Below are 22554 nucleotides of genomic sequence, written 5' to 3' on the forward strand. Positions count from 1 at the left end.
CGCCTTTTACCATTATACGGTTTGGAAGCCATAATACCTCCTTCACAGACGCCGCCATCTGCAGTTAGAGTCTTCACAGTAGAGACTCAGAGAGGATCTGAGTGGAGCCAATTGACAAAAATAACATTTTTTTTTTTCTTCCCTGAGTCTAATCTCTTCTTGACTCAACTTCCTGACATATTTTACAACCCTCAATAAAAATGCATAAGAACAGCAGCTGTCAGTCATCGGTGTACATGTCGTAAAGACTTGTTCTTAACCTCGTATAACTAATAAAAATGAAACTTGTCAGAAAAAATAGGACTCTTATACAAGGCAGCCAAGTAATATCTTCAATCACCACAACAATCAGAAGTGAGACACATTTCTACAATGTGTATTTATTTTTTAGTTTGACCACAGCCCATCTGGAATGACTGGGGAGATGGATTTTTTGACCTATACTGCAGTCAGCCACCAGGGGGAGCAGTTTTTGTAGCAACCTCACTTTGAGCCGAGCAAGATGACATCCATTTTTTTTTTTTTTCACAATCTATTGTCATAACATATCATTATAGAATGTGTTGTATCTCGTTGTATCATGTCGTGATGAGCAGCACCTTATGTGTCTTATGTGTCTTTCTGTGTTGTTTTGAATTATCTCTTGTTGTATTGTGTCTTATCCAGTCTTATTGGCTCCTTTTGTATCATACTATCATGTACCATGTCTGATGAATCCTGCCAGATGTTATATCTTGCCAAGTCTTATTGGATTGTTGTCCCAAATCAAATCATATTACAGGTTATCCTGCAATTCTCACTCATATATTAACCTGTATGCACATTGTTCCGAATATATATGCCTACATTAAAAAAAAAATAGTCTAATAGTAATAATAATACTTATATAATTATTAATACAGCAGTAACAATAAGTATTGCTGAGTCAAATCGTCTGTTGAGTGTCTGGTCAAATAACTGCACAGTTCTTTGACCCTTTCATTATCTCTATTAGAGTTTGTCTCTATTTCCCCAGCACTTGTAAACTGCCCTGACATAACTGTGACCTGGACTCATGAACTTCTTAATTGGAGCCTTTATGTTCACCTCTAATCTCTGTGTCTGTCACTGTAAACATTCATGTCACAGGAAAACATCCCTAGCTGTTAAAACAAATACACAGTATCTGATAGAAAAATGGTCACCAAGCCTGAAGCTGTGATTTTCATTCATTGTTAAACCTTTGTTCCTCAGCAGAAAAGTTACAGATCGCTGTCGAGAACACGTCTTTATCTTTTGTGTAACACTATGGTGCCTTGTACATTTAATGCCAGCAGTTATAGTTATTGATTGGGTGACCTTTGGCTGGAGTAATTTCTCCTCTTGCATAAGCCGCACAATTACCCTCGCCAATAAGACCAGAGCTTGTTACATTTTTAAACACGCTTTGTCCCAGTTACCAGCTGGAATGGACCTTTCATTTGTCCAAACCATCGAGAGTCATTCTCAATGTGAAGTTAGAAAATCAGTTCATTTCAGTTCCCATTGCTGCACAATATCTTTATTCATAATGTATGAGATGGCACTAAATGTGGTTTTATCCATTAAGCCCTGAGGGAGCTTTGACTGATAATTAATGTGTTTTAAAGTTTCCCAGATATGATTGCAGATAGTTATGCTTGTCAAGTGTTGACAGTGAGGCTGTTTGAGAGGAGAAGATTTTCTTTGCATCTGTCCGTCTCTCTTTGATCTCATTTCAGTTTCCCTGCGTCTGTCATCTCTTATCTTAATCTCCATTCTTAGTCTTTCATTTTATCTCTGCATCTAAAACGTGAACACATTTCCAAACACACACATGCCAGCTTTTGTAATTATGTTCTCTACAAATCCCCCCCTCCTCCTCTTCCTCACTTCTATTCAGACTCTAAACTCTGTGACTCCTCACCTGGACGTCGAGGAGTGCAGCATTTCTCTGATGCCTAGAAACCGGGAGAAGAACCGCAGCATGGACGTTCTGCCGCCAGACCGCTCCCTGGCCTTCCTCGTCACCACCGAGGGTGAGAGCAGCAACTACATCAATGCAGCGCTCGCCGACAGCTTCCTGCGGCCGGCTGCCTTTGTGGTGACGCCGCACCCTCTGCCAGGAACCACCACCGACTTCTGGAGGCTGGTGTACGACTACGGCTGCACCTCAGTGGTGATGCTCAACCAGCTGAACCAGTCCAACTCTGCCTGGGTAAGAGGAGGAGGAGGGTGAAGTGCTCTGCTCATCTTTTTAAAGTAAACTCATGTTGCTCATCTTTAGCTTAGGCTGTGATAAGACTAAAGGTGACTTGAAGTTCTCTGACAGTGAATGGATCAGAACTGGATTTTCATCGGTATCATCTACCACATTCACACGCGCTCTAAAGCAGAATTTCTTTTGTCTGTTCAGCTTTTGTGTCCATCCCTTCAAAGATGGATGAGAGGGATATTACTGTGGAAATACTGCACGGTTATTCCTTCTGCAGCCAGTGATTTTCAGCAATTTGCACAAGAACTAACTTCAAAATATGTATCATTTTAAAGTATTTTCTTTTACAAACAGACTTAACAAAATTTGATTGACAATTTTGGGTACCGTTTAAATTAAAAAGATTAGCTAAGTTTGGATTCATATTCAGCCACTAAGGGGTCTGGAGTCAGTAGTCTCATTTATCCCGGTTCTAAGCCTGGTTACATGGGGAGAATTGTGTCATTGAGCTTAAAAACTGTTAAAAATCAACATGGGGAGCACACAATAAGAATACAGTGACTTGCTAATAAGACCCAAAAAGTGAAGTTTAGGTCAGGTGTCAGCTGACAGATGCCTCAGAATGAAATAAAAACACACAGAAAAGTGCTGTACGCTGAAAGAGATGAGCTACTAGTGGGTATACATAAAAGAAATCTTGATTTATCTCCAAACCACACCTAGCTAGAAAGGTTTGAAATGCCTCAACAATTTTCAAAATTACCTGTTTTAAAACAGAAACAATTTCTGGGGTCATAACATCTTATGCCAAGCTTATAAAAGAAATAGATACATGCTGGTAGTTTTATATTTTTATTCAACGAGAAGCTGAAACAGAACAGAGAGCAAGCTAGCAGCAGTGGTCGATAGACATGGAGCATCAGTAAAGTAGATAAAGAAGCAAAAGTGAAACATGAGAAGTCATTTTTCTGTTCCATTCATCCACATCTTGGTATAGACAAGCAGGACTGTGCTAGATTTGGTTTGCTTGTAGCTAAAATGTTGCTTCTTCCTTCTTGCTGCGTGTGACTCTGCTCCTCTCTCTGTCACAGCCACATCACTGTCTCCATTCACCGATCTACAAATACCAAGGTCCTTTTATTAGCGTATCAGAAACTCACACATGAAGTTAGATCAGAATCAGAATACTGTATTGATCCCCAAGGGGGATTTAATTTAAGTGGCATCCCTTTCAATACACATAAGAAAACAAACATGGGGGAACACAGAAATGGGATAAACCTAAGAGCTCACCAGCTACCCAGTGCCCCTTTGCAGTAGATATGAAAAAACAACATTGGGAGAAGAGAGGGGAAAAAAAGGTAAATTCCAGACTATTCCCTGATAAGATAAATGCAAACATGAGACTGGGACTGTTCTTCAGGATCATAGGCAACAATTCTAAATAGATACTGGATTCTGGTAATACTTTATTTTTTTTAGAAAAAAACATATTTTACGCTTTTCTTTGCTATGAACTGTGAGTGAAGTGTAAGTGACCTTTTCGTTTCCTGACTAAAGGGATGTATAAACAAGCAACTATTCTGGTTGTCTTGGAAACCTTTGTTACCAAACTGCCTTGGTGCAGAAACAGGAGTAAGCATTTCATCTTAATATCATGACAAGTAGCTAGTTTGTCATTGCATTGGCAGCAGTTTGCCTGAAGTGGCTGGAAACAGTTTCCTGATAAATCTGAAAATGCAACTGATTTGTGGAATGTTTTGAACAAATGTTAAAAAAAGAAAGAGCAGTCATCCCATGATTGTTATATTAAAGTTTTTCTAACGTCACTGGTAGTATCCCAGCACAGTGTTGTTCCTTTCTGTATTTTGACAGCAAGCATCCTCAGCATCCTTGAATGAAGTTACATCACTCTTCAAGCTTCAAAGTTTGTACCAAAGTATCAAAGAATATTTACTTTGAAATCATCCATTTGGTTTTTGAGGTTCAGCTTCTTTTATTTTAAAATATAAACCATGAATAACCTGAGGGAGATAAAAGAGGCGTGCAGTGTCAGGTCCAATTTCCCACCAGGTTATTTTTTATCAAGCTCAAGCTGCAGAGCCGAGCAAAAAGTGGAGACACAAGAAATATAGTAATGTAGAACAAAATGCTGGCAGGCTCCTTCATGAGTTCTGTCCACTTCAGACTCCTCTGAAAAGAACAATCCATCCTTCCTCAAGAAAAAAAAAAATGTGAGTGTGAATATTTTCCAACATGAGAGGCTCTTTTTATTTCAGTGTAGGATAAAAAAAATGTGAATCTAAACTCAAACATGACTGGAGAACCGCTGTTGAGTCTGCTGTTGACCTCACTGAACTTCAGTTTTGTTGCTCCAGTACGAGTGCTCTCCATTGAAAATAGCAGAGTGTCTGTTTTTACATGTAAATTGTCTCTTTGTGGCATATTCACAGTGGTGCTTGCACAGCAGAGTCCAAAAAAGGAGTGATTTTAAGATTTAAACTCTGCATTAGAAACGAGTGCCAGTCTCTACAGTGATGCTTCAGTTCGTTTTGGTTTTGGGTCCTCAGATAACTTTTTCAAAGTGCTTCCTTGCTTTGAATTTGATGGATCCAAGCTTAAACGTCTCTTTTACATCACTAAGTAAACCCTCGCTTTACAAACTAAATGCATCGATTTTATGCTCAAAAATCTTCTGTTGATTCTTGAATATTAATATTTGTTAGTAATATCTGCTCGTTATTCTGTGCACGCTCTCTTTTAAAGTCTGAGTACAGTGAGGACGACTCATCTCCAGTCTGACTGGTGCTCTGCCAATGAGCTCTGCTCCTCATCAGACCGTCCGTTTCATTTGCATACTCTGTCCCTGCGTTAACACATCCTTATCGTCTCCCCGTGTCTGCTCAAGCGTGGGTTTGTTCTTCGTCTCTCTATCTCTGCTCTGTCACCGTGTCATGCTGGATCCGCTCTCAACATTTCCAGTCATGCCTGTCAGCGGCAACCTGTCCTTCTTCCTCTGTCACTTTTCTTCTTCTTCTTCTCTTTTCTTGTCCCCGGCTTGCCGGTGGATTAACAGACACTCTGCGTTTGCCCTCCTGAGCCAGGGCTGTCTGTCTCCTGTCTGAATGTATAAATATTTATCTCCCCTCCTTGCCAATGTGACCTGTTAATACCATTCTGCCAATGTGAAATGCCATTATCACTTCCGACTCCAGGGGTCCCCTCAACCCCGGAGTGACCGCAGCAGACGTCAGCGTGTCATCATCGCTCTGCTGTGTTTCCTTCCCTCCTGTTGGCCGAGGGACGCGTCTCCAGAGCAGCAGTGAAAGGAGACCTTGGCTCTTTGCATGCGCCAACCTCTTGGCTAACTTCCTGTTTATCTCTCACAGGCATAGCCAAGGTCTCCTACTCCATTAATTTATAATGCGCTAATGGTAATGATTTCCGCTCATGAATAATTCAGGCTAGGTGACCGCTGCTCATGTGAAGGATTGTTCCGGGGAACGAGCGGGTTGTTTTTTTCCTCATTTAATTTACGGTTGCTATTTGTAGATAATCATTGTCATTTAGGCTAATTGTCTCTGCTGTCAATACTCAGGTGTCTTGTTACCGTGCTTCAACATCACTGGCTGCTGACATAATGATTTGTCCTGCCTCAAGCAAGTACGGGCTAATGACCTGTTAACCTCTCTTTTCCTTTCTTCCTCTCTCATCTCCTGCATCCTCCTCCTCCTCTCCTCTTTTCTCCTCAGCCTTGTCTGCAGTATTGGCCTGAACCTGGCCTGCAGCAGTTTGGACCGATGACGGTCGAACTTCTTTCCAGGACGTCTGATGATGACGTTATCATCCGTCTCTTCGGGGTTCAGAACATCACTCGGGTAGGTGGATCCATCCCACGGAGATGGAGCCTTTTGTCTTTGTATTTGACAGATTGGGAGCCTCCTCTTTGTGAAACATCACAAAACACTTAAAGAAACTTAGACACGAGCTTCAGCACTGTCTTTTGCATTAGCTTTGCTCTCCTGAGAGCCAGATGTGTTGTGTGTGTATGTTTGATAATATTACTTTTGAATGAGTTTCAAGTCCTTCTATGACTTTGCAAACCGAACAAGAAGTGAACATTTTCAGAAACACTGTCCAAACCAGCACAGTTGTCCTTCAGTTGGAGTCTGACCTGACTGATGACCTGGACTCAAATTGAGAAGAAGACTTAGAATAATTATTGTTATAGTACATTTTGTTATTTAATACATTTTCTTTCTGCACATGATCCTGATAATGCATTCAGTTTCAAACATACAGAGGTTGTTTAATGTCTCCCATTTTTTTTAATAAGAAGAAAAACCACATCAACACCAACATACTCAGAAAACTGTAAGTTCTATTTCATCCCTCCTGACCACCAGAGGTGGATATCACCGTAGCTCTCAACAAAAAAATAAACTGAGAGACGTTTCTTGTCTCAAAAAACTTGTTGGTTAAGACATTCGTAAGTCAAGGTACCACTGTACCCATGTACTGAAGTAATATAAAGCTTGAGATTTATTAGACCACCACTCAGTGAAAAGTATTTTCAATCGCTGTCCTAAGTTCTACAGTTCTACTGTTTCATTTAGCAGATGCTTTTGTCCAAAGCGACGTACAACACAAGCGAGAATTCAGACAGAAGAAAACCTACAGTGCTACAAGTTATTCAGCTGCAGGTGCTGCCTTAAGGGCAAGTTTTTTTTTTTTTTTTTTTTTTTTTTTTTGGGGGGGGGGGATTACAATAATCCACAAGTCAACAAACAACGATAAATTGATGCAACAGTATACTTCAAACTTCAACAACATTCAGTAGTAATGCTAAAAAAATCATAAGAGCTGAGTCTTAGACCTATTGACTCATTCTAACCCTGAGGGCAAAGAGGAGAAGGGTCAGATAAGTTAAGTTAACAGTATATTGCTGATTACTAAATGTTTATTCAAGTTTCTGTAATAGCTAATCCATCAGTTGCACCCACTGAGGTTCCAGCAGGTGACTGGGGCTCAAATCCAACTTTTAGCCTCTTTCCCTCATATCACCTCACAATCTCACTCTGTTTCCTGCCCTGTCTGCTGTGCTTTCCTGTACCATTAAAGGCATAAACCCCCCCAAGAAATACATGTTAAACATGTATAGTTTTGTATCTTTAAGGCTAAGATATAATTATTTTCAGTTTAGGAGGAGGATAGGAAAGCACATTATATTTTTTTTTGATTAATAAAACACACTTGTCTACCTTTTACCCTGGAAGAAAAGGGTTTTCTTTAGCAGTTGTATCTTATTTTTCTCAGAAAATTCAGTTTTCCAGCTCAAATTGGAGAATAAAAACACCAGTTCAGTTTGAAACTCCTCACTCCTGTTCAAGGGAAGGAAAATCTCTGAGAAACATCCAGAGATTGTCACTCACTGTAATGATAGGTGGTCTAATACATTTGTTAAGCTTAAGTTTTATTTTAGTTTTTTAATTTTGTGGGAACAAAGCCTACACTTCATATGATTCGTCATCTCAAATTAAACAACTGAAATTATTTTACAAGTTTACGCTGGTTCATTTTTTAAAATATGACCCCGAAAACAGTATTTTTAATGATATTGCTATTATGTTAAATAACCCAGAACAGCAGAACAAGTAAAAGAAAGAAAATAGAAAAAATCTTTTATTTTTCCTCTGTGTTTGGACAGTACATTTCACAAACTCAACATGATACTGGGACAAAAATAGAAAACATCTTGCATCGACTCATTTTTAAAGCCATCTTGTCGTGACAAGCTACAGTTGCTGCTTTCTTAATTTCATGACAGGATGTAATTTCCTTTCATTTCTGTCGCCACAGTAAAGAAACAAACATTTAGATCCAAGTGTGAAGTCTGAATCAGTCAAAGCTGCTTGGATTCATCACTTTGACAGCATTAATGGCCTAATTGCTCCTTAATTGGACGGTTAATTTCTTAATCAAATGACATGTTTTTACCGTTATGTTGGACACAGACAAAAGCTCTGACACTGTCAGCTGAGAACTGCTCCAGCTCTGTTACATTTCCTGGCGTTACATCAATACATTTATTTTACAGAGGGTTAATGAAGCTCAGCACTAATGATAAAGATTGTGAGTGGTGACCTATAGCAGACAGCAGAGGAAATGACAAACAGCATATTAAGCATGTTTTCCATACCACCGTCATGATAACAGCCTCATTAAGTCTCCATGTCTGCTTAATTAGCAGGTATGACCCGGTTTGACACATTGTGGGATATGAAACAAACATGACTTATTAATATCTTTCATGAAATAAGACTTTTCATTATGTTATGTTAAATCATCTTTCTATGCTGTGTGCCTGTGGTAACATTGACGTCTGCTGTAGCATAGCTCCAGCTCCCAATGGACTCCTCTAGCTCCAACTCCTCAGCCTCAGTAGCCTCCTGTAGATCCTTCAGCAGCTAGTTATGTAGATGTATCCTTTGGTTGATAATCTCTCCTAACTCCTGGGCCATCTGACCCTGGTGGCTCAAAGATCCCTCATAGTGCCTCCCTTCTACTCCCTCCAGCCCCTCAGATATAACTTGTCACCAAATTAAACACTGCCCACATGGCCTCTCTGCAGGACACCGAGGACACAGACTCCACTGATCAAGACACAGCTAGCCTCTGTCCCAAGAAGGTACTTCTTTGTCCATCAGATACAGAGAGGGGGCCGCAATCCCAAATAAACTATGGGGAACATATGTGTAACGTGACAACCCTGGGTATTTTTTTCTTTCAACCAATGTGTTTCATCCCAAGTATCCCCTGCACTGATAAGATTTTGTCAATACCAATGCTCTTATCAATTCTGCTTATCAATCCAAGTCTTTATCAATTACCTTATCAATTCTTCTTGTCAAATTTCTCTGTACAGGTTTTCTAGGTCAACAAAAGTAAATTGAGTTTATAAGTGAATAAATATGTAATTGTTCACTGGATCTAGATATCTCTGGATGTAAATATACAGAAATAAGTAAAGATAGTTTTTCATGTGATATTAATGTAGTGTTTTGTAATATATTATTAACTGAAGTAGGCCATCTAGTATCTCAAAGTGGTTAAAGCATTATTTTAAGTTATTTGGAACCTTGCCATAGTTATGAAGCCAGCCATGAGCTTACACCTAACTTTTCTTTTATTTTCCTGTGAGTATTTTGACATTTGGGGTTTTTTAGTATTTCTTACAAAGAGTAACTGTGATATGTCTGTGCTGAAAGTTGTAATTCTATTCTGAAGCCGAAGCTATACTGATGTATGCTGACCACTAGCATATCAGTGCAGTTTTCCATATATGCTAGCATCAAGCTACCACCATTTTGTATATTGGTGATTTATAACATGTTGACTGTCGTGAATAGGAATCTCCTGTGAGAAAGTAATGTACATTTCCTTGTGAGTTCAGTTCTTTAGTGAAACTTCAAAATAAAAATCCTGAATCAGAGTTTTATTGGTTAAGTATTATCTAACTGCTATGCTAAGATAGCCGCGGCAGACTAGTGAACGTAAGGTCCTGCAGCTCTGCATAGTGTAATGAATTGATAAGGGAATTGTTACGCACAAAGGCTAATGCTATCGATGGATTGAAACATTTCTTATCGATTCTCAACAGGAATTGATTTTCGATTCCCATCCCTACTCTGAGGTTTCTGGGCATTAGAGGTGCTGGGTGTATTTTATAGGTTTGTTTATGTGTTGTTTTCACAATTAAAAAAAGATACAAGAAAGTGATGAGAGACATCAACTAAAGATGATTTACAGTGCTAGAAGAAGCAGACAACTCCGTCTTTACCCATATATGTAAAAGTCACAAATTAAAAAAAAGAATGTCCCAATCCTGATCTAAAGTATCAGATTGGGCTGACTATGGCGTTTTCTAATTGTTCTGTGATCGGCATTTTGGCAGTTCTTCTTATCCGATCATTTGTGTTTGCCATCATTGAGCACAATTTGCTACCGAACGCTAATGCCTCAGTAAAATCCATTACTCTGTGTTCGCCCAACCTCGTACAGTTGATGAGAAAATAATAAAATAAGGTTCACTGATGTAGAACAGCAGCCACACTAAATTTTATTACAGAACACATGAGCACAACCAGACACATCACAGCAGTAACATCTGCTTCACAGCATCCCATGGTAACTCACTAGGGACATACATTCCAAAAAGGAGAAAACAAAAATAAACACAGGGCAATCTGTTAGCTTAGCATTAGCAACTTTGTTGCTTAAATGTCAGCAGTATGGAAAAAAATCAAACATTTATCGCACAATGGTTTCCCATCCTGCCTCACCAGCCTCTGCCATGACTGATTGGCTGGTACCAGTGTGTTGTGATTGGCTGTTTTGAACACACAACTTCAACCAAGACTCTCGTAAAAATTAAAGAAGACCAGACCAAACCAAACCAATTAGTGTTTAAACCAGACAAATTTAAAAAAAGCACCAATTAAAGAGTCAGATGTCTTCATCAGGTTATTTTTCACCCTGTTGAGAAACTATGACGAGTATGTTGTTGACCATCAGTGTTGGTATCAGCCCTGGTTTTCACTATTGTAGCATTGTTAAGCCACACATAACCAAAAATAAAAAGTTTAAAAGTTTATAAAGTCAGGAAGAGATGGAGATTTTGGTTGAATCAATAAGTCAGCCTGAACTCAGGTCTTTGTGGCCTCGGGGTGACAAAAGCTGACTGGAAGGTTACAGTTATCCAGACAGACATTCACTCTGCATTACCCCGTGCCTTTGAGCACAGTAATCTAACTTTTTGTAAGTATTTTAAATCAGCTCCAAACTTAATTCTGTCAGGGAATCTGGATGTTATTGAGTTTATGGAAAAATTTCACCATATACCTTGGAGGGGCTTTTTTTCTAAAGTCCATCAAGCTAGCTCTTCCTGTCTTTGGGCTTTTTGACACTTAACCCTGCAAGCCTCAGCTCTCCGTGAGCTCAAAGAATTAAGCTTCAACCTCATATTTGAGAAGAAGTTACAGTAATGAGTCGAGACCGCTGCTTTTTCTCTTTTTCCTGAAGTTTTCAGCGACATTCAGAGCATATATTTAGACTTAACTCCCACGCTTGCATCAAAGGCTCTGTATATGAAAAAGAAGACGAGAAGCCTCAGTGTAGCTTTTATTTAACATATGAAAATTTGATTGTATATATTTAAAAAGATGAGAGGATTTAAGACTGTGGAAAGGAGAGGTTTTCTGCTTCAACTATCACACTCTTGATGATACCAGGTGTTGACAGCTTGTTGCTCTATGATTAGATTAATTCCACTAACATTCGGCTTTAATTTAAGTGTCAGTTTGCCCCTGCATACTGAAGTTTTAACAACCAATTACAAGTTGTGCTCGGAGCCCCACAGCTGAACCTGAGCAGGTCTGAAGTGTTGACAGAGTCCCCGCTGGCTGATAACCAGACAGACATTTGAATGTGGGTGTGATGTGTGGAGCATACTGGATGAGTGTAAATCTTACGTATTGGCTCATATTTGGAAAAAACTTAGAGCTGTTCTCACTTCTCTTCCATCCTTTTCTACAACTGTCTCTCTGATTTCTTAGCTGCAGGAAGGCCAGCTGGTGGTGCGTCATTTCCAGTTCCTGCGCTGGTCTCCATACCGCGACGTGCCCGACTCCAAGAAAGCCTTCATTAGCCTCCTGGCTCAGGTTCACAACTGGCAGAGGGAGTGTGGAGAGGGACGCACCATCGTCCACTGCCTGTGAGTCTGCCTGCAACAACACTGTTCATGATAAATATTTTTGTAATGCACTCAAAAAAATAATTCATTGGATGAACATGGTTTTATCGTGCCACCTATATTCCATCAAAAGTAACCAAGTAAATATGACTAATCTTGCCTGTGTTGTTTTCACCAAATTAAATTGCTTTCACTCAGCAAGACCTACATTTTTTAAACCAACTAATTATAAATATGTTGTGGAAACATAAAGTATTGGTGTTAGTATTACTTACTTCCAATGTGTGGGCCCAACTTAATTTGTACAGGTTGTTTCAACATATCCAATAAGGTAAGACATTTGAACTGTGAGCGAAGAGGGTACACAGTGGATATAAGACCTTGCTTACATTGAGCTGTGTTGTAGGTTGGTTTGGACAAAAGCAACTTAAGCGTCTGTGCACCACAGCATGGACCAGCTGTGTAATCTTGAAATACTTCAGTTTAAAATTGGCCAACAAAGCAAAGCCCATCGACACATTGTTTCATTAACATAGAGCAAAATGTGAAAATCACTGGGTACATGAGCTGGGCCATGTGGAGCAATGACCACCGGTCCATGCTATTTGAGCACAAATGGCCAGTCTGTGCCCAACAAGCACAGACAGTCAGTCTGCACCCTAGAGCACAGACCACCGGCCTGTGCCAGTCAAGCATCAACAGCTTGTCCGCCCCCACGAGCACAGACAGTTGGTCTGCGCCTGTCAAACACAGACAGCCGGTCTGTGCCCATCAAGTGCCAGCTCAAAGCACAGTAGGGTCTTGTATGCACTAGCTTTCCTCCTCACTCATGGTTTCAATGAGCTGTTACAGCAAAAAATACTTAATTGTTTGTACCAACTACACAAATAAAAATTTACAAAGTTATGCCCAGATGTGCCCCTCGCAACAGCAAGTGGGTTGTTCCCAAACTTATCTGTAACTTGCACCCTTCAAACTGATGCCCACATAATCCGCTGATCAATATGGCCAATTGCACATTACTGCCACCTCCTGCTCTGGAGAGGCGTTGCAGATGGGATTCCTACCTAAACCATTTAGGCTGAGTTAGCATACAGTGATTTTGGTTTTTTAACAATTATGCACATCATGCTAAAACAACAAGATGTAATCATGTTTAACCACTCAACATGAAACAATATAGTAGAAGCTACGTTTTAGGTATACTGATTGAAGAAACACTCTTGTTAATTTTTTTGAGTGTGCCTTTGTACACATGCTAATCTGGACCCTGTTTTTGGATATTTGAGGACCGAACAGTTTAATAAAGAGCACATAAAGTCTAGATATTGCTGTAGCATTTTTCAGCTACTTTAAGTTATATTGATTTTAGAGAAAATGGTTAACTATACTTTATTATATTTGCTGGTTAGACTTAGTTGAATTTATTACACTATTGAATTATGATTATAAAAAAAATGTTTTCTATGCATCTTCACTGAAAATATTTCTGATATTTCACTGTGTATATTTTTATCCAAAGAGAACAGAGACCTGTGTTTAGGGCTAATGTGACACACTTTTCATGTTTTATTTCCTTCCACAATAATATTGAATCCAATAAAATTTCAACAAAATTATGGGTTAATTTTCTTTTTATGAAACCACGCAAACAAAAATGTTTGATCTATTTTTCCACATTTCTTTGTTGAAGACCCCCTGAGGTGACTAAACCAGGATAACAGCAGCATCAGGCAGATTAATTTAAGAAAAAAAAGCAATATGTACACATAGGTAGTCTGATTGTATGCCAATCAGCAGAATTAGATTTCCTAAGACTTTTTTTTAAGTTTTCTCTGTTTTTGGATTGGCTTATTCATGTTTTCTCACAGCAGGGGCTTGTTAGAATCTGGCACCGCTGTTTTTGGCTTCACAGGCTAATGATTTGGGAACCCCTGGCCTACATGGGCGTTTTCTACAAACAGCCACTTATATTTAGTATCTTGTGAACAATATGTCATTAAATTTATATTGTTCATTTATTATTACTCATCATTGTGGATCAGCTTTTGTAAAAAAGTCAGTCAGTGGTACTGAGCAGGGAGTGTCATCTATGATAACACTAATGTAATCATAGAGCCCAATATCATGCTTCTTCTGTTTGTTGATTCATGATTCATGTTTCATTTCCAACTAACAAGATCTTTTTACTTATCATAGTAATAATGATTATAATGATAACTGATGGGTATAACATTATCTAGCTCTTTCCTTAATTTTCAAGATGATTCTGAAAGATAAAACAGGGCTTCAGAGGAAGTGGAGGTAACATGTTATCATGTTATGTCTGTTGAAATCTTAACATTTCCAGGCAGCAGATTTATTCACAGGAGAGGAATGAGCATCTTCTTCCTCTTCTTTATCTCCACTGCCTGTTGTCTGTTTTCTGCTAGCATTGTTAGAGATCTGAGGTGGGTGCACTGGGGCTGAAACTGTGAAACAGGCGAGGGGAATGATTTTGAAAATAAAAGCACATCATAACGATTATTTTGTTCAATAATGTTTACACTTTTTAAAGGTTGGATCATACAGAGCCGGCCCTGATCAATCTGGTGCCCTAGGCAAGATTTAATCTAGTGACCTTGTATTCCAACACCAATAACAGTTTTTACATACTTAAATAAAACTATCATACGGCGCTATGTTTTAGAGACTTTATTTTCATAAAAGAAAAACCTGCAAATAAACACTTTAATCAAGTTTAAATAAATACAAAATGAAAAAAAAAGAAATACAACGATCCATGAATACAAATTAAAGATTTGAAAATATGTGTATCACAGGAACCTATAACAAAATACAATAGATAAGAAATCAAGGTAGTCACATATATCAGTCAAGTTAGTAGTAGTGAATATTTATTGATAATAAAGCAAACGTTTCCTAGGTATGTTTTCTCTTCATCAGAGCAGCAGGGCAAGTGTGCTTTAAGCTATTGATTGCAATATTTGTATTTGAAATCAGCTGAATGTTAGCTTACTAAGTTCACAATGGATAAGAAGCTCACAATAAGAAGCAGGACTCTAAGGATACCTACCTCACAAAAGAAAAACTGTCATTCTAAACCTGGTTATCTTATCTACACGTCTAAAAATGTTTCTTTCCCTGATTAAAAAGTAGTGAAAATCACTGACGTTAACTTAATGAGAAGTTAGGACTTACACAGTCAAATGTAACTACCAACCGATAACAATCTAGCATAACTGCTAGCATAACTTCTAAATAACTTTACTCACATACCTCTGTCTTTTTAGCATTTCTCCTCCTCCTCTCTTCTTCTCTTTCACCCCTGGGCTCCTGAAGGCCTTGGCTTTTTTGACATGATACCTGTTATTTAGCGTACTGTTGGCCAGTAACATTTTAGCAGGTCAAGCTGAGTGCAGGAAAATAGAGCCTTTTTTGGGTTATTGTCATGTTTTGCTGGATCCTTTTGTAACATTACTGAATTTAAGTCTGGAAATTCTTTAAGATAGCCTCCATGATTGCCGGCGCCCCTAGCATTTACCTATACTGCCTATGCTCCAGGCCAGCCCTGGGATCATAGTTCAGCTAGTAGATCAATCATTCTAGATACATTTTTTCTTTACTGTTCATTTTGTTTAATGTGTGAACATGAATGTAGGTGTGTTTAGGCAGCAACAGATCGGAAACCACCATGGTCTTCTTATGAAATCGTTGTGGTCTGTGCAGTCTGATGACCTTGGAGGAAGCTATGTTACTGTTTCTGACAAAGAGGAAGAAGAAAAAGTAAACCTCATGTTAACACAACAGTTTCTCTGTTGGAGTTTTGATGTAATATTGTCAGACTCTTAGGTCTAACACGCTTTGACGTAACTCAAGATTAACCTTGCAGCTACTGAAGCCTGTTAACCAGAGTAAGTCCTTGTCAGACTTGTTAAAAAGAAACCTTTTCCTCTTTTGAAGCTGCAGTCTGTGGTCATGAAATCTAAAAGTTAAAATCACACCATCAAAAAATCTAGCATGAATTAAACATCTCATGAATTTTATTCTAATCTGCATAAAAAAGCAGTGAAGCATCTCTCTGAATCTCCATTTAGGTCCAGACTTTTGGATTTTTGGACCTGAATAATTTGCAGCGTCCACATTTCTCACCTTTTAGCAGTGACTTGGTCTCAATTAAAGAAAAAAGCTTGTGTAATTCTGAGGTTATTAAAATAATTTACTCCGAGTGAGAGAGGAAAAACTCACCATTAAGCCTGCAAGTTTTACATTAGCTGCATTAGCATTAGCCCTTCTGATCCCTCGGGGTCAGGATGTGTTAGTCATCTCATGTCTGATTAAATCTCTGCTCCTGTATTTTAATGAGAACTTTGCTCTGATATTCATCCTGAAAGTCTGCCAGCTGGCCTTTTTCTGACAGCATGCTTGATCTGAGCCCAGTCAAACTGTGACATTTCACTCTCCGAGAGGCCGTCTGAGCTGCTCGTCCACGTCTTTATTAGGTCAGCCATGTCTTAATGCTTCTTTCCTCTGTGTTTTTTATCTGTGTGTATGCCTGTCTGTCTGTGTGTGGACTAGGAATGGTGGCGGTCGAAGTGGAACTTTCTGTGCCTGCACCATGATCCTGGAAATGATTCGACACCACAGCGTCACGGACGTTTTCTTTGCTGCCAAAACGCTGAGGAACTCCAAACCAAACATGGTGGAGACGATGGTGAGTGGAGAGACGTAATTTTTCATCTTTTACAGTTTAACCAGACTAAAACGCAGACCAAACACTTTAAAAAGTTTAAGGTTTAAAATGACTATCTGAACCTGTGGGTAGATCTGGTCTGCAGTGAGTGAGTCAGCTGTCCTCTATCAATAACCAACAATGCTCATAAAAACAAAGGAATAAAGGGTGTGCATGTGACTTCACCGCAAGCAGAAGTCACTGCAGTTACACCTACTGGTTGGCTAAAAGAGGGAGAAAGCGTTGGCTTAAGTACTGTCTAAACTTAAGAACAATATCCAAAAATAGGGAAGATAGTGGCTCCTGCCTACTTGAGGTCCCTCTTCCAGGTCTACACTCCTTCTGGTCCTCTACTCTCTGTTTGTGAAAGATGCCTGGTGCTCACAGCCCAGTGTGGCTCCAAATCTCTAGCCAGACTCTCCCCCTCTGTTGTTCCCAAATTAATGAATTACCTAACTCTATACGATCCACAGAATGCCTTTCTACTTTAAGAGATGTCTGAAAACTCACCTGTACAGGGAACACTTAAAGTGATACTCAGGGATGGAACAAGTTGGGTCCTATCACAAGGTTTAGGGCAGAAATGACCCCTACAGCAGTGTTTTTGTGCAGCAGAAGCCCAGAGCGCTCACACCAAACACCCCCTCCCTGCTCCTCTGCTGGTTTCCTCTGCACTCAGACGGGGCCATATTTTACTTGACCAAAAACACAAATAAACGGACTCCCACTGAAAAAAATCTGATATTGGTCTGCATTCACGCTTTATTTAGAGAATTTTCTGCACTTTACTTTCACCCAAAAACACCACTACATAAGGCTCTAGTTCTCATTGTGTCTCTTGGTCCTGGCAGACTACCTGCATTTGTTTATATCTGGCACGCCGTGCGCTGGTAAACTAAGCGGCGAGCGCCTCGTAGCCAGTTGTGGCTCTGCAGTGGAGTTAGCGCTGTTTTACGACACAATGAGAACGAGAGCCTTATTTAGCTGTGTTTTTGTGTGAAAGTAACGCGCTGAAAATTCTCTGAATAAAGCGTGAATGTAGACTGATATCAGAGTTTTTCAGTGGGAGTCCGTTTATTTGTGTTTTTGGTCAAGGAAAATATGGCCCCGTCTGAGTGCAGAGGAAACCGGCAGAGGAGCAGGGAGGGGGTGTTTGGTGTGAGCGCTCTGGGCTTCTGCTGCACAAAAACACTGCTGTAGGGGTAATTTCTGCCCTAAACCTTGTGATAGGACCCAACTTGTTCCATCCCGGAGTATCACTTTAAGGCATGTCTGAAGACTCATCTGTTCAGAGAACACTTTCGCACTTAAGCTGACCCTTCTCCTCCCTTTGTCCTAGAATGAGTCAGCAGGTCTAAGACTCAGGTCTTATTGATTTTTCAGCATTATCACTGAATGTTGTTGAAGGTTGAAATATATTGTTGCAGCAATTACATGTGGTTTGTTAGTTAGGTTATTTTACATTAATAAAAAAATAATAATAAAAATCCTGCACTTAATGGCAGCACCTGCAGCTGTCGCACTAACTAGGTTTATTTTGTCTAAATTCTTGCTTGTGTTGTACGTCGCTTTGGAAAAAAGGTCTGCTAAATGAATCTGTAGAACTGTAGCTGTCGTGTGATTGATGGCACAAACAGGTTTGAAAAGCAGTCGGAGCCATCTTTTGACTGGCTACAGAAAGCAAAAGAAAAGAGAAGCAGATGCATTTTGCTGCAATTTTCAGAAAATTAGAGCAAAAACTGGAATGGAAATGTTTGTAAAGCAAGACTGACAAATAAAAGTGATATTCTGCAAACTCTTAAGAGTTTCTTTTTGAAAGGTATTTGAATAGTTTTGACACAATTGTCAAGTCAGGCTAGATATGCTTATGTCTTACTTTTCAAACTTTAACGTGAAAACAGTGCAGGGGAAATAGCCAAAAAGTTTGCTGTGACAACCTGCAGACATTTTCAAACCAAGTGGTGATACATTCACCCGTCTTGCATTCAGTTTGTTATTTTTGTATTCTAATTCAAAAAAGGTTTTAAAAACTTAACCTAATGTTTAAATCTGTAGCTCATCACAGTTTTGGTGTTGATTCAAAGATCCTTTCCTTTGATGTGGCACTCGTCAGCCCCGGAGGAAAATCTGTGTTGTCTCTCCGCCCACAGTAACCTGAAGATATAAACGCTCCTGAGTAAGCAGATCAGGCTTCACAACAACCCGATTGAATCCTAACAGCCTTCTTTTTGTTAGTTTGTGAATAGCTCCAGTGAAGGGCTCTGACCCTTTTTGTCTCCCACTTTTTATGGGCTCGCTTACATCTCTACAGACTGACGCTAATTTCTGAGGACAAGCATGAACAGTGTTTCAAAGGAGCCGGGGATCTGTTTTCATCCTGTGCATACGGATGAGTGATTAAAAACAAGTCAATTAAAGGTTTAAAGGATGAGGCTGGAGATATTCCATGTTGCTGCTACAATAAACAGAACCATGAATACACCTAAACAGACATTTCATTCTCCTTTAACGCTCCGTGACTTCCATACTCGGTCTGTGGCAGTCGGCCTGAGCCCTCCAGCTCCTGATTAAGATGTAAATCTTCAGAGGATTAGTTCAACAACACGCTCATTGACATCCGTGCTGACTGTTAGATGAAAAGATCAATATGTTGATACTGCTTTTATAATTTCCAGCTAATTATCAGGCCTAGTTTAAGATACTCTTAAGCTGCCCCAAGAAGGGGGGGTAGTTAGCTTAGCTAAACATAAAGAACAGTAGCACTCGGAGACAGGCAGCCTGGCTTTGTTTCATAATAGAACTTCAGAGTAGACAACACCAACTTCAGGGTTAAGAAGATGGGTTGTTGTCAGATTTATAAGCTAAAACATTCCATTTCCTGATTCAGATTCGATTTAAATTGCGATTCTTGTATATTTACAATTTTTGCACTTTTTAGTTTGCTTTTTTTAACAACAGACCATGTGAAAAAGTGACATAATGATGTTAGTCTCAACAGACTATCAGGAGACATATTTTCACATAAAATCATAGACTGAATAAAACATGGACATAGTCTCCCCAACTTTACTCGCTATAGGGCACTTGTCTGTCATGTGACCTGAGCTGCGCCTCTGATTGGGCAAGCTTACAATCTTGATACCCTCTGAACTGCAGAGTTTTTGAACCAGGCTGTAAATAGGTAAATTTATGCTTTGAAAACAGCTTTTTTTTTTTTAGCTCAGTATGTATGTGACTTCTCGTACTTCCAGAGCCAGCTTCCAGCGGACACTAAAGAAACATCAGACTTCAGTACTTAAGCATTGTCTCATATTCTCAGACCAGAGGTTGCTGCTTGCATTAAATGCACATCACATGAGTCAGAGAGAAACATTTTACCCTCTGCTGGAGAAAAGTGGTAACTTTAGTCCAATCCAGTTTATAAACAAATATGGAAATAAAGAATTTGAACTTGAAAAAAAAAAAAAAAATTGACAAAGAATCCAGAATTTGATACTGTCGAACAAAAAATCCTCATACATCATTTTTTTCCTATCACCCCTACAAACAGCAGACTTCATGAAGATAAGCAATGCATCTGAGTCACCAATTAAAAAATGCTGCCACAACACTTTTCTACTTCTGCATTGACCCAAATCTCATATATCTCTTCATATTCAACCCTTTATTGCAGAAAAAAAATCTCATTTGATAAATGAGTTCCAAAGACCTCTATCTCATCAATATGATAAAAGTTTCCTGATTGAAAAAAAGGCATTCTACCTCCTTGAGGATTATCATTCCACTACAGGCAGCTGAAGTCATAATTTGCCTTTTACAAAGTGGCTGCTCTCACGAAATCATCCAAACACTTAGATTCAGGAAAATCTCATTTTCAAGAAGTTGTGGTAAAAAGAACATCTAAATTGTTACTCATTTTAAAAAGAAGTATTCTCTCCACTGAAAGAATGCACTTTTACTAAAAACTTTACCAAAAAGTTGCCAAAACTGCCCAAATTAGCAATGTGATACAAAAAGTATACCATAAAAAAAAAATGATTTAGAACATTTTTGTGGTGGATTTCGATAAAAAAAAGTTGAAATAAATCCCTGAATCTGTGTATAGTCTAATCAGAATAGTCTGCTCTAAGCAAAAGGAAAAAAAAGTGATGTCTTCGTGAAATCTTCACAAGACTTGCTGAAATGTGAGGTCAACAGATGAGGAATTCCTGACTGGTTCATGACACAATGGGAGGGGGGAGTCTCAACCACCAAGATCTTCCCAGGGTCTGGCCAGTCAGAGGCAAGGGGGTTTGTGGAGCAGGGAGCCTTAAAGAGACAGCAGCTTGAGCGAAGTGTTTCAGAGGCTGAAATAAGGGTTTTCTAAAACGACAGTGAGAGAAATAAAGTGACTTTTTCAAGCTGTAAATCATTTAAAGCTGCTACAGGGGCACAAGGAGGACAGTATAGAGACTAAAAAAAATACAACACCCCCTCTTAAAAAAAAAAAAAAAAATGTGTTACCTGTTTATTTAACTTAAGCCAGGAGACAAACTATGAAAAAAATATATACAAACCTACAACTGATTATCAGCTCAAACAAAGTACCCAAGAAACAGTCCAAAACAATAATAGTAATCGTGTTTTTTTTTCATCTCGGGAGTCTTTTTTTAGGCTGATTAGATAAATGATCAGCACATAAAAACACTCTCCAAGAGAAAAAGTCTATTACATTACATCATCCAACCACCAGACTTTGAAGCTCATCAAAAACATGAAAATAAAAGCCCCTGATGCAATAAAAGAGATTTGTGAAACAGAAAAAAGATCAAAATAAAACACTGCTGAAAAAACATCAACAGGAAACATAAATATATATGAGTATAGACTAAAATAAATAAATAAATACATAATCAGATATTATTTTCTCTGAAGCTATCATAGGAGGAGCATTTTTATCCCCACAAACATGATCACCACACAAAAGGAAAACAATAATAGACAAATGGTAAGGAGAAATAATTAAAAACAACCTGGTAATAGTGAATCAGAATACATGCTTTAGATCACAGGGCATAGGGGCGTGAATGGTAAAGAATAAAGGAGTTACATCAGTCTCAGATTCTTGCAGAAGAGTATCTTGAGAGATGGTAAAGAGTTCATGAATCTAACAGAAAGAGAAAATACTTTTCCACTGAAGAGAGTTCATATAAGTTTCAGGGGAAACTTCAGTGACCTTGTGTCACTTATCTCGGTTGAGGCCGTGTTCATTTAACTGACTCTATATCTGAGCGAGAGCTGAAACGCACTGACGGTAAAGGTGTACAGCAATGAATAATTTAAGATCATGTCTTTCCATCTGGTTTCCCATCAAACTTTGATACTTTTGGTCGGTTTGTCTGTGAAGCAGATTTGAGAGTCCATCCATCGTGGTATTAAAAGGCTTTACGTTTCAGATAGTGGAGTCTGCAGAACAGCTTGTGTTAGCAGGATTATTTAATCTTGGTTTCAGTCAGCAGAAGGAGTTTGTTGACTAAAGGAAGACTTGATTTGATAATAAGCCTTTGTTTAGTAAGCACTTTTACCTTCTCTGAGTATTTGGTGTCCTCACATGGGGGCAAAAAGAGTTATTTCACTCTATAACACACTGAGTATGGGGATTGCAAGACTTTATATAACTGGTTATTATCAGGTGTGTGCATAAAAACAAGTGTAAAAAGTACAACACATCTCAAAGACTTGTTTGATCATTTTTCTCCACATCAGAGTCTTTCTGTCAAATTTAGCAGCTACAAAAACAACGTAGACTTATCTGTTCAACAAGCAGGAGCTGTTTTTTTCTCTGTTTCTTTGCTGTTGTGGTTTTTCACACTGACTAGC

At 39.0% G+C, this 22554-nt stretch overlaps 1 protein-coding gene across 6 annotated transcripts in view; it reads left to right on the forward strand.

Moving 5' to 3' along the window:
• Positions 1-22554, forward strand: part of LOC141803549 (receptor-type tyrosine-protein phosphatase U-like) — a 348868-nt gene that overhangs the window by 323053 nt on the left and 3261 nt on the right. For all 6 annotated transcript variants that reach the window (XM_074687661.1, XM_074687662.1, XM_074687657.1 and 3 more), the window contains 4 exons: positions 1901-2215; positions 5965-6090; positions 11827-11984; positions 16542-16677. In XM_074687661.1, coding sequence (XP_074543762.1) covers positions 1901-2215; positions 5965-6090; positions 11827-11984; positions 16542-16677 — 735 coding nt within the window. The remainder of the gene's footprint in view (positions 1-1900; positions 2216-5964; positions 6091-11826; positions 11985-16541; positions 16678-22554) is intronic.

This window comes from Halichoeres trimaculatus, unplaced genomic scaffold (genome assembly GCF_033239565.1).
Source record: "Halichoeres trimaculatus isolate MK-OKI-2021-1 unplaced genomic scaffold, fHalTri1.1 fHalTri1_scaffold_14, whole genome shotgun sequence".
Taxonomy (NCBI): domain Eukaryota; kingdom Metazoa; phylum Chordata; class Actinopteri; order Labriformes; family Labridae; genus Halichoeres; species Halichoeres trimaculatus.